General features: G+C 61.9%; 1 protein-coding gene across 1 annotated transcript in view; it reads right to left on the reverse strand.

Annotated features, from left to right (window-relative positions):
* Positions 1 to 8906: 8906 nt before the first annotated feature.
* LOC140422629 (fat storage-inducing transmembrane protein 1-like) overlaps positions 8907 to 11262 on the reverse strand; it is a 3284-nt gene continuing 928 nt past the window's right edge. Inside the window, exon 2 of the mRNA XM_072507634.1 lies at positions 8907 to 9880. Coding sequence (XP_072363735.1) covers positions 9181 to 9880 — 700 coding nt within the window. The 3' untranslated portion in view covers positions 8907 to 9180. The remainder of the gene's footprint in view (positions 9881 to 11262) is intronic.

Consider the following 11262-nt stretch of genomic DNA (forward strand, 5'->3'; position numbering starts at 1 on the left):
TCTCCTCGAGCCTGTTACACAGGAACAGGAGGAGGCTCATTCAGTCCCCCTTCCTCGAGTCTGTTACACAGGAACAGGAGGAGGCTCATTCAGTCCCCCTTCCTCGAGCCTGTTACACAGGAACAGGAGGAGGCCCATTCAGCCCCCTGCTCGAGTCTGTTACACAGGAACAGGAGGAGGCCCATTCAGCCCCCCCTTCCTCGAGTCTGTTACACAGGAACAGGAGGAGGCCCATTCAGCCCCCTGCTCGAGTCTGTTACACAGGAACAGGAGGAGGCCCATTCAACCCCTCGAGCCAGTCACACAGGAACAGGAGGAGGCCCATTCAGCCCCTCGAGCCAGTCACACAGGAACAGGAGGAGGCCCATTCAGCCCCTCGAGCCAGTCACACAGGAACAGGAGGAGGCCCATTCAGCCCCCTGCTCGAGTCTGTTACACAGGAACAGGAGGAGGCCCATTCAGCCCCTCGCGTCTGTTACACAGGAACAGGAGGAGGCCCATTCAGCCCCCTGCTTGAGTCTGTTACACAGGAACAGGAGGAGGCCCATTCAGTCCCCCTTCCTCGAGCCTGTTACACAGGAACAGGAGGAGGCCCATTCAGCCCCCCTTCCTCGAGCCTGTTACACAGGAACAGGAGGAGGCCCATTCAGCCCCCCTTCCTCGAGCCTGTTACACAGGAACAGGAGGAGGCCCATTCAGCCCCCCTTCCTCGAGCCTGTTACACAGGAACAGGAGGAGGCCCATTCAGCCCCTCGAGCCAGTCACACAGGAACAGGAGGAGGCCCATTCAGCCCCTCGAGTCTGTTACACAGGAACAGGAGGAGGCCCATTCAGTCCCCCTTCCTCGAGCAAGTCGCACAGGAACAGGAGGATGCCCATTCAGACCCTCGAGCCAGTCGCACAGTAACAGGAGGAGGCCCATTCAGCCCCTCGAGGCTGTTACACAGGAACAGGAGGAGGCCGATTCAGCCCCTCGAGCCAGTCACACAGGGACAGGAGGAGGCCCATTCAGCCCCTCGAGCCAGTCACACAGGAACAGGAGGAGGCCCATTCAGCCCCCTGCTCGAGTCTGTTGCACAGGAACAGGAGGAGGCCCATTCAGCCCCTCGAGCCAGTCATACAGGAACAGGAGGAGGCCCATTCAGCCCCTCGAGCCTGTCACACAGGAACAGGAGGAGGCCCATTCAGCCCCTCGAGCCTGTCGCACAGGAACAGGAGGAGGCCCATTCAGCCCCTCGAGCCAGTCACACAGGAACAGGAGGAGGCCCATTCAGCCCCTTCCTCGAGTCTGTTCCACAGGAACAGGAGGAGGCCCATTCAGCCCCTCGAGTCTGTTACACAGGAACAAGAGGAGGCCCATTCAGCCCCTCGAGCCAGTCACACAGGAACAGGAGGCCCATTCAGCCCCTCGAGCCAGTCACACAGGAACAGGAGGAGGCCCATTCAGCCCCTTGAGCCAGTCACACAGGAACAGGAGGAGGCCCATTCAGCCCCTCGAGCCAGTCACACAGGAACAGGAGGAGGCCCATTCAGCCCCCTGCTCGAGTCTGTTGCACAGGAACAGGAGGAGGCCCATTCAGCCCCTCGAGCCAGTCACACAGGAACAGGAGGAGGCCCATTCAGCCCCTCGAGCCTGTCACACAGGAACAGGAGGAGGCCCATTCAGCCCCTCGAGCCTGTCGCACAGGAACAGGAGGAGGCCCATTCAGCCCCTCGAGCCAGTCACACAGGAACAGGAGGAGGCCCATTCAGCCCCTTCCTCGAGTCTGTTCCACAGGAACAGGAGGAGGCCCATTCAGCCCCTCGAGTCTGTTACACAGGAACAAGAGGAGGCCCATTCAGCCCCTCGAGCCAGTCACACAGGAACAGGAGGCCCATTCAGCCCCTCGAGCCAGTCACACAGGAACAGGAGGAGGCCCATTCAGCCCCTTGAGCCAGTCACACAGGAACAGGAGGAGGCCCATTCAGCCCCTCGAGCCAGTCACACAGGAACAGGAGGCCCATTCAGCACCTCGAGCCAGTCACACAGGAACAGGAGGAGGCCCATTCAGCCCCCTGCTCGAGCCTGTTACACAGGAACAGGAGGAGGCCCATTCAGCCCCTCTTCCTCGAGCCTGTTACACAGGAACAGGAGGAGGCCCATTCAGCCCCCTGCTCGAGTCTGTTACACAGGAACAGAAGGAGGCCCATTCAGCCCCTCGAGCCTGTCACCCAGGAACAGGACGAGGCCCATTCAGCCCCTCGAGCCTGTCGCACAGGAACAGGAGGAGGCCCATTCAGACCCTCGAGCCAGTCGCATAGGAACAGGAGGAGGCCCATTCATCCCCTCGAGCCTGTTACACAGGAGCAGAAACACGGACATACTGACACTTAAAATAGAAAGCGAGAGAATGTTCGACGTGCTCTGGCATCGGGGAGATTCGGACACCCGGCAGACAAGGCTATGAATAGTTCCGAGCAAATGGCAGAGATTAGCGTGGCTCACAGCTATTGTGTGGGGTTGGGGCCGTGCGTCTGGGTATGGAGGGTTCCCTCCACCCCCCGAGGCAGCCACGTGTACCGTCCACGAGACGCACTGCGGGAACTCGCCAAGGCTCCGTTGACAGCACCCCAAGGTAAATGCAAAGCAAGTCCCCGTGACAATACCGAACAAACCTTTCATTGCACAGGACTACAATATAACCGAATGATCACAAAACTGAGTCACAACACAGATTCCACATTTTTAATGGCACAGCACAAAATAAATCATATATCGTGACACAGTGCTACTCAAACTGTGATGAAGATAACGGTTTATAGTCAGTTCCATCTCAGACGCAGGGGGTTGTCAGGTCAATCGCCCAGGGCCCCCAGAATCCAGGGTCAGAACGTACTGCAGCTGGGAGCACCGCACTGTCAGAGTGTCAGTACTGAGGGAGCTCCGCACTGTCAGAGGGTCAGAACTGAGGGAGCGCCGCACTGTCAGAGGGGCAGTACTGAGGGAGTGCCGTACTGTCAGAGGGTCAGTACTGAGGGAGTGCCGCACTGTCAGAGGGTCAGTACTGAGGGAGTGCTGCACTGTCAGAGGGTCAGTACTGAGGGAGCTCCGCACTGTCAGAGGGTCAGAACTGAGGGAGCGCCGCACTGTCAGAGGGTCAGTACTGAGGGAGTGCCGCACTGTCAGAGGGTCAGTACTGAGGGAGTGCCGCACTGTCAGAGGGTCAGAACTGAGGGAGTGCTGCACTGTCAGAGGGTCAGTACTGAGGGAGTGCCGCACTGTCAGAGGGTCAGTACTGAGGGAGTGCTGCACTGTCAGAGGGTCTGTACTGAGGGAGTGCCACACTGTCAGAGGGTCAGAACTGAGGGAGTGCTGCACTGTCAGAGGGTCAGTACTGAGGGAGTGCCGCACTGTCAGAGGGTCAGTACTGAGGGAGTGCTGCACTGTCAGAGGGTCAGTACTGAGGGAGCGCCGCACTGTCAGAGGGTCAGAACTGAGGGAGCGCCGCACTGTCAGAGGGTCAGTCCTGAGGGAGCACCGCACTGTCAGAGGGTCAGAACTGAGGGAGCGCCGCACTGTCAGAGGGTCAGTACTGAGGGAGTGCCGCACTGTCAGAGGGTCAGTACTGAGGGAGTGCCGCACTGTCAGAGGGTCAGAACTGAGGGAGCGCCGCACTGTCAGAGGGTCAGTACTGAGGGAGTGCCGCACTGTCAGAGGGTCAGTACTGAGGGAGTGCTGCACTGTCAGAGGGTCAGTACTGAGGGAGTGCCGCACTGTCAGAGGGTCAGTACTGAGGGAGTGCTGCACTGTCAGAGGGTCAGTATTGAGGGAGTGCCGCACTGTCAGAGGGTCAGTACTGAGGGAGCGCCGCACTGTCAGAGGGTCAGTAATGAGGGAGTGCCGCACTGACAGAGGGTCAGTACTGAGGGAGTGCCGCACTGTCAGAGTGTTAGTACTGAGGGAGTGCCGCACTGTCAGAGGGTGAGTACTGAGGGAGTGCCGCACTGTCAGAGTGTCAGTACTGAGGGAGTGCTGCACTGTCAGAGTGTCAGTACTGAGGGAGTGCTGCACTGTCAGAGGGTCAGTACTGAGGGAGTGCCGCAATGTCAGAGGGTCAGTACTGAGGTAGCGCCGCACTGTCAGAGGGTCAGTACTGAGGGAGTGCCGCACTGTCAGAGGGTCAGTACTGAGGGAGTGCCGCACTGTCAGAGGGTCAGTACTGAGGGAGTGCTGCACTGTCAGAGGGTCAGTACTGAGGGAGTGTTGCGCTGTCAGAGAGTCAGTACTGAGGGGGTGCCGCACTGTCAGAGGGTCAGTACTGAGGGGGTGCCGCACTGTCAGAGGGTCAGTACTGAGGGAGTGCTGCACTGTCAGAGGGTCAGTACTGAGGGGGGTGCCGCACTGTCAGAGGGTCAGTACTGAGGGAGTGCCGCACTGTCAGAGGGTCAGTACTGAGGGAGTGCCGCACTGTCAGAGGGTCAGTACTGAGGGAGTGCCGCACTGTCAGAGGGTCAGTACTGAGGGAGCGCCGCACTGTCCGAGGGTCAGTACTGAGGGAGTGCCGGACTGTCAGGGGGTCAGTACTGAGGGAGTGCCGCACTGTCAGAGGGTCAGTACTGAGGCAGTACTGCACTGTCAGAGGGTCAGTACTGAGGGAGTGCCGCAATGTCAGAGGGTCAGTACTGAGGGAGTGCCGCAATGTCAGAGGGTCAGTACTGAGGGAGTGCCGCACTGTCAGAGGGTCAGTACTGAGGCAGTACTGCACTGTCAGAGGGTCAGTACTGAGGGAGTGCCTCACTGTCAGAGGGTCAGTACTGAGGGAGTGCCGCAGTGTCAGAGGGTCAGTACTGAGGGAGTGCCGCACTGTCAGTGGGTCAGTACTGAGGGAGTCCCGCACTGTCAGAGGGTCAGTACTGTGGGAGTGCCGCACTGTCAGAGGGTCAGTACTGAGGGAGTGCCGCACTGTCAGAGGGTCAGTACTGAGGGAGCGCCGCACTGTCAGAGGGTCAGTACTGAGGGAGTGCCGCACTTTCAGAGGGTCAGTACTGAGGGAGTGCCGCACTGTCAGAGAGTCAGTACTGAGGGAGTGCCGCACTTTCAGAGGGTCAGTACTTAGGGAGTGCCGCACTGTCAGAGGGTCAGTACTGAGGGAGTGCCGCACTGTCAGAGGGTCAGTACTGAGGGAGTGCCGCACTTTCAGAGGGTCAGTACTTAGGGAGTGCCGCACTGTCAGAGGGTCAGTACTGAGGGAGTGCCGCACTGTCAGAGGGTCAGTACTTAGGGAGCGCCGCACTGTCAGAGGGTCAGTACTGAGGGAGTGCTGCACTGTCAGAGGGTCAGCACTGAGGGAGTGCCGCACTGTCAGAGGGTCAGTACTGAGGGAGTGCCGCACTGTCAGAGGGTCAGTACTGAGGGAGTGCTGCACTGTCACAGGGTCAGTACTGAGGGAGTGCCGCACTGTCAGAGGGTCAGTACTGAGGGAGTGCTGCATTGTCAGAGGGTCAGTACTGAGGGAGCGCAGCACTGTCAGAGGGTCAGTACTGAGGGAGCGCAGCACTGTCAGAGGGTCAGTACTGAGGGAGCGCAGCACTGTCAGAGAGTCAGTACTGAGGGAGCGTCGCACTGTCAGAGGGTCAGTACTGAGGGAGTGCCGCACTGTCAGAGGGTCAGTACTGAGGGAGCGCGGCACTGTCAGAGGGTCAGTACTGAGGGAGCGTCGCACTGTCAGAGGGTCAGTACTGAGGGAGTGCCGCACTGTCAGAGGGTCAGTACTGAGGGAGTGCCGCACTGTCAGAGGGTCAGTACTGAGGGAGCGCCGTACTGTCAGAGGGTCAGTACTGACGGAGTGCAGCACTGTCAGAGGGTCAGTACTGAGGGAGTGCCGCACTGTCAGAGGGTCAGTACTGAGGGAGCGCCGTACTGTCAGAGGGTCAGTACTGAGGGAGCGTCGCACTGTCAGAGGGTCAGTACTGAGGGAGTGCGGCACTGTCAGAGGGTCAGTACTGGGGGAGCGTCGCACTGTCAGAGGGTCAGTACTGAGGGAGTGCGGCACTGTCAGAGGGTCAGTACTGGGGGAGTGCCGCACTGTCAGAGGGTCAGTACTGAGGGAGCGACGCACTGTCAGAGGGTCAGTACTGAGGGAGCGCCGTACTGTCAGAGGGTCAGTACTGAGGGAGCGCCGCACTGTCAGAGGGTCAGTATTGAGGGAGTGCCGCACTGTCAGAGCGTCAGTACTGAGGGAGTGCCGCACTGTCAGAGGTTCAGTACTGAGGGAGTGCTGCACTGTCAGAGAGTCAGTACTGAGTGAGTGCCGCACTGTCAGGGGGTCAGTACTGAGGGAGTGCCGCACTGTCAGAGGGTCAGTACTGAGGGAGCGCCGCACTTTCAGAGGGTCAGTATTTAGGGAGTGCCGCACTGTCAGAGGGTCAGTACTGAGGGAGCGCCGCACTGTCAGAGGGTCAGTACTGAGGGAGTGCCGCACTTTCAGAGGGTCAGTACTGAGGGAGTGCCGCACTTTCAGAGGGTCAGTATTTAGGGAGTGCCGCACTGTCAGAGGGTCAGTACTGAGGGAGTGCTGCACTGTCAGAGGGTCAGTACTGAGGGAGTGCTGCACTGTCAGAGGGTCAGTGCTGAGGGAGTGCCGCACTGTCAGAGGGTCAGTACTGAGGGAGTGCTGCACTGTCAGAGGGTCAGTACTGAGGGAGTGCTGCACTGTCAGAGGGTCAGTGCTGAGGGAGTGCCGCACTGTCAGAGGGTCAGTACTGAGGGAGGGCTGCACTGTCTGAGGGTCAGTACTGAGGGAGCGCCGTACTGTCAGAGCGTCAGTACTGAGGGAGTGCCGCACTGTCAGAGGTTCAGTACTGAGGGAGTGCCGCACTGTCAGAGGGTCAGTACTGAGGGAGTGCCGCACTGTCAGAGGGTCAGTACTGAGGGAGTGCCGCACTGTCAGAGAGTCAGTACTGAGGGAGTGCTGCACTGTCAGAGGGTCAGTACTGAGGGAGTGCCGCACTGTCTGAGGGTCAGTACTGAGGGAGTGCCGCACCGTCAGAGGGTCAGTACTGAGGGAGTGCTGCACTGTCAGAGTGTCAGTACTGAGGGAGCGCCGCACTGTCAGAGTGTCAGTACTGAGCGAGTGCCGCACTGTCAGAGGGTCAGTACTGAGCGAGTGCCGCACTGTCAGAGTGTCAGTACTGAGGGAGTGCCGCACTGTCAGAGGGTCAGTACTGAGCGAGTGCCGCACTGTCAGAGGGTCAGTACTGAGGGAGTGCCGCACTGTCAGAGGGTCAGTACTGAGGGAGCGCTGCACTGTCAGAGGGTCAGTACTGAGGGAGGGCTGCACTGTCAGAGGGTCAGTACTGAGCGAGTGCCGCACTGTCAGAGTGTCAGTACTGAGGGAGTGCTGCACTGTCAGAGGGTCAGTACTGAGGGAGTGCCGCACTGTCAGAGGGTCAGTACTGAGGGAGTGCTGCACTGTCAGAGGGTCAGTACTGAGGGAGGGCTGCACTGTCAGAGGGTCAGTACTGAGGGAGTGCCGCACTGTCAGAGGGTCAGTACTGAGGGAGCGCCGCACTGTCAGAGGGTCAGTACTGAGGGAGCGCCGCAGTGTCAGAGGGTCAGTACTGAGGGAGCGCCGCACTGTCAGAGGGTCAGTACTGAGGGAGTGCCGCACTCTCAGAGGGTCAGTACTGAGGGAGCGCCGTACTGTCAGAGGGTCAGTACTGAGGGAGCGTCGCACTGTCAGAGGGTCAGTACTGAGGGAGTGCGGCACTGTCAGAGGGTCAGTACTGGGGGAGCGCCGCACTGTCAGAGTGTCAGTACTGAGCGAGTGCCGCACTGTCAGAGGGTCAGTACTGAGGGAGTGCCGCACTGTCAGAGGGTCAGTACTGAGGGAGTGCCGCACTGTCAGAGGGTCAGTACTGAGGGAGTGCTGCATTGTCAGTGGGTCAGTACTGAGGGAGTGCTGCACTATCAGAGGGTCAGTACTGAGGGAGTGCTGCACTGTCAGAGGGTCAGTACTGAGGGAGTGCTGCACTGTCAGAGGGTCAGTACTGAGGGAGTGCTGCACTGTCAGAGGGTCAGTACTGAGGGAGTGCTGCACTGTCAGAGGGTCAGTACTGAGGGAGGGCTGCACTGTCAGAGGGTCAGTATTGAGGGAGTGCCGCACTGTCAGACGGTCAGTACTGAGGGAGCGCCGCACTGTCAGAGGGTCAGTACTGAGGGAGTGCCGCACTGTCAGAGGGTCAGTACTGAGGGAGTGCCGCACTGTCAGAGGGTCAGTACTGAGGGTGTGCTGCACTGTCAGAGGGTCAGTATTGAGGGAGTGCCGCACTGTCAGAGGGTCAGTACTGAGGGAGCGTCACACTGTCAGAGGGTCAGTACTGAGGGAGTGCCGCACTGTCAGAGGGTCAGTGTTGAGGGAGTGCCGCACTGTCTGAGGGTCAGTACTGTGGGAGTGCCGCACTGTCAGAGGGTCAGTGCTGAGGGAGTGCCGCACTGTCAGAGGGTCAGTGCTGAGGGAGTGCCGCACTGTCAGAGGGTCAGTACTGAGGGAGTGCCGTACTGTCTGAGGGTCAGTACTGAGGGAGTGCCGCACTGTCAGAGGGACAGTACTGAGGGAGTGCCGCACTGTCTGAGGGTCAGTGCTGAGGGAGTGCCGCACTGTCTGAGGGTCAGTACTGAGGGAGTGCCGCACTGTCAGAGGGTCAGTACTGTGGGAGTGCCGCACTGTCAGAGGGTCAGTGCTGAGGGAGTGCCGCACTGTCAGAGGGTCAGTGCTGAGGGAGTGCCGCACTGTCAGAGGGTCAGTACTGAGGGAGTGCCGTACTGTCTGAGGGTCAGTACTGAGGGAGTGCCGCACTGTCAGAGGGACAGTACTGAGGGAGTGCCGCACTGTCTGAGGGTCAGTGCTGAGGGAGTGCCGCACTGTCTGAGGGTCAGTACTGAGGGAGTGCCGCACTGTCAGAGGGACAGTACTGAGGGAGCGCCGCACTGTCTGAGGGTCAGTGCTGAGGGAGTGCCGCACTGTCAGAGGGTCAGTACTGAGGGAGTGCCGCACTGTCAGAGGGACAGTACTGAGGGAGTGCCGCACTGTCTGAGGGTCAGTGCTGAGGGAGTGATGACCGAGAGGGGGGTTACAAACCGTCCGGGGCTGGACTGACCGAGGATCCGACGAGACTGCGGGAGGAGGAGGGGGGCGGGGGTTACTCTCTGGACAGGAGCGTCTCCGTCACGGATTCCCAGGTGACGTCTCCCCCTGCCGTCGCTGCCCCGCACACACACCTCCTGCCCGCCGGGTCCCGGCGGGGCGGGCCCCTGGGGAAGAGGTCGTGTGCCGGCCGAGAGGGCGACCAGCGGCACAGGTACCAGCGGCGGTAGGTCAGGTGCCAGCACAGCTGGGCAAAGCCGGCCGCCGCCATCTTCTGCGAGTAGCGGTGGAAGAAGACGACGGAGACGAGGAGCAGGGCGTTCCAGAGGAGGAGGAAGGCGGCCGCCAGCAGGTAGACGAGGCGGAGGGGGGCCCCGGCCGGCAGGCGGCGCCTCAGGTAGGGCTGGAAGGCGGACAGCTCCTCCGCCAGCACCAGCGAGGCGTAGGTGAGCAGGAAGGCCTCGCCCGAGACCTGGTAACCCAGCCAGAGGTGACCCTGGCCCACGCAGCTGGCCCGGTCTCCCAGCGACTCCAGGAGCAGCAGGCCCTCCGGGGTGGGCTGGAAGCAACACCCCGTCACATCCTCGATCCAGGAGAAGGTGCGCGAGCACAGCACCCTCACGCCCGTGCCCACCGCCAGCCGGCTGAGGTGGCGCAGGGTGGTGAGCAGGCTGCCCGAGGACAGGTAGGCCAGGAGCAGGAGGTACCCGCCTGCCAGCAGCACGGTCCAGGACCAGGCCGAATCCACCAGGCGTCTGGGAGGGGAGAGAGAGGGAGAGAGGGACGGGGGAGAGAGGGAGCGAGGGGGAGAGAGGGAGCGAGGGAGCGAGGGGGGAAGAGAGGGAGCGAGGGGGGAGAGAGGGAGCGAGGGGGGGGGAGAGAGGGAGCGAGGGGGGGAGAGAGGGAGCGAGGGGGGAGAGAGGGAGCGAGGGGGGAGAGAGGGAGCGAGGGGGAGAGAGGGAGCGAGGGGGGAGAGAGGGAGCGAGGGGGGAGAGAGGGAGCGAGGGGGGAGAGAGGGAGCAAGGGGGAGAGGGAGGGAGGGGGAGAGGGAGGGAGGGGGAGAGGGAGGGAGGGGGAGAGGGAGGGAGGGAGAGAGGGGGAGAGAGGGAGCGAGGGGGGGGAGAGGGAGCGAGGGGGGAGAGAGGGAGCGAGGGGGGGGAGAGGGAGCGATGAGGGAGTGATCGGAGAGGGAGCGAGGGGGAGAGAGGGAGTGAAGGGGGAGAGAGGCGGATCGAAGGGGGAGAGAGGGAGCGAGGGGGGAGAGAGGGAGCGAGGGGGGAGAGAGGGAGCGAGGGGGGAGAGAGGGAGCGAGGGGGGAGAGAGGGAGCGAGGGGGGAGAGAGGGAGCGAGGGGGGAGAGAGGGAGCGAGGGGGAGAGAGGGAGCGAGGGGGGAGAGAGGGAGCGAGGGGGAAGAGAGGGAGCGAGGGGGGAGAGAGGGAGCGAGGGGGGAGAGAGGGAGCGAGGGGGGAGACCGGAGAGAGGGAGCAAGGGGGAGAGAGGGAGCGAGGGGGAGAGAGGGAGCGAGGGGGAGAGAGGGAGCGAGGGGGGAGACCGGAGAGAGGGAGCAAGGGGGAGAGAGGGAGCGAGGGGGAGAGAGGGAGCGAGGGGGAGAGAGGGAGCGAGGGGGAGAGAGGGAGCGAGGGGGAGGGGGAGAGAGGGAGCGAGGGGGAGACGGAGAGAGGAGCGAGGGGGAGAGAGGGTGCGAGGGGGGAGAGACGGGAGCGAGGGGGGAGAGACGGGAGAGGGGGAGCGAGGGGGAGACGGATAGAGGAGCGAGGGGGAGAGAGGGTGCGAGGGGGAGAGACGGTGCGAGGGGGAGAGACGGTGCGAGGGGGGAAGAGACGGGAGAGGGGGAGCGAGGGGGAGACGGATAGAGGAGCGAGGGGGAGAGAGGGAGTGGGGGGGAGAGAGGGAGCGAAGGGGGAGAGAGGGAGCGAAGGGGGAGAGAGGGAGCGAAGGGGGAGAGAGGGAGCGAAGGGGGAGAGAGGGAGCGAAGGGGGAGAAAGGGAGCGAGGGGGAGACAGGGAGCGAGGGGGAGAGAGGGAGCGAGTGCGAGAGAGGGAGCGAGTGCGAGAGAGGGAGCGAGGGGGAGATGGGAAGAGAGGGAGCGAGGGGGAGAGAGGGAGTGAGGGGGGAG

This window comes from Scyliorhinus torazame, chromosome 5 (genome assembly GCF_047496885.1).
Source record: "Scyliorhinus torazame isolate Kashiwa2021f chromosome 5, sScyTor2.1, whole genome shotgun sequence".
In the NCBI taxonomy this organism is placed as follows: Eukaryota; Metazoa; Chordata; class Chondrichthyes; order Carcharhiniformes; family Scyliorhinidae; genus Scyliorhinus; species Scyliorhinus torazame.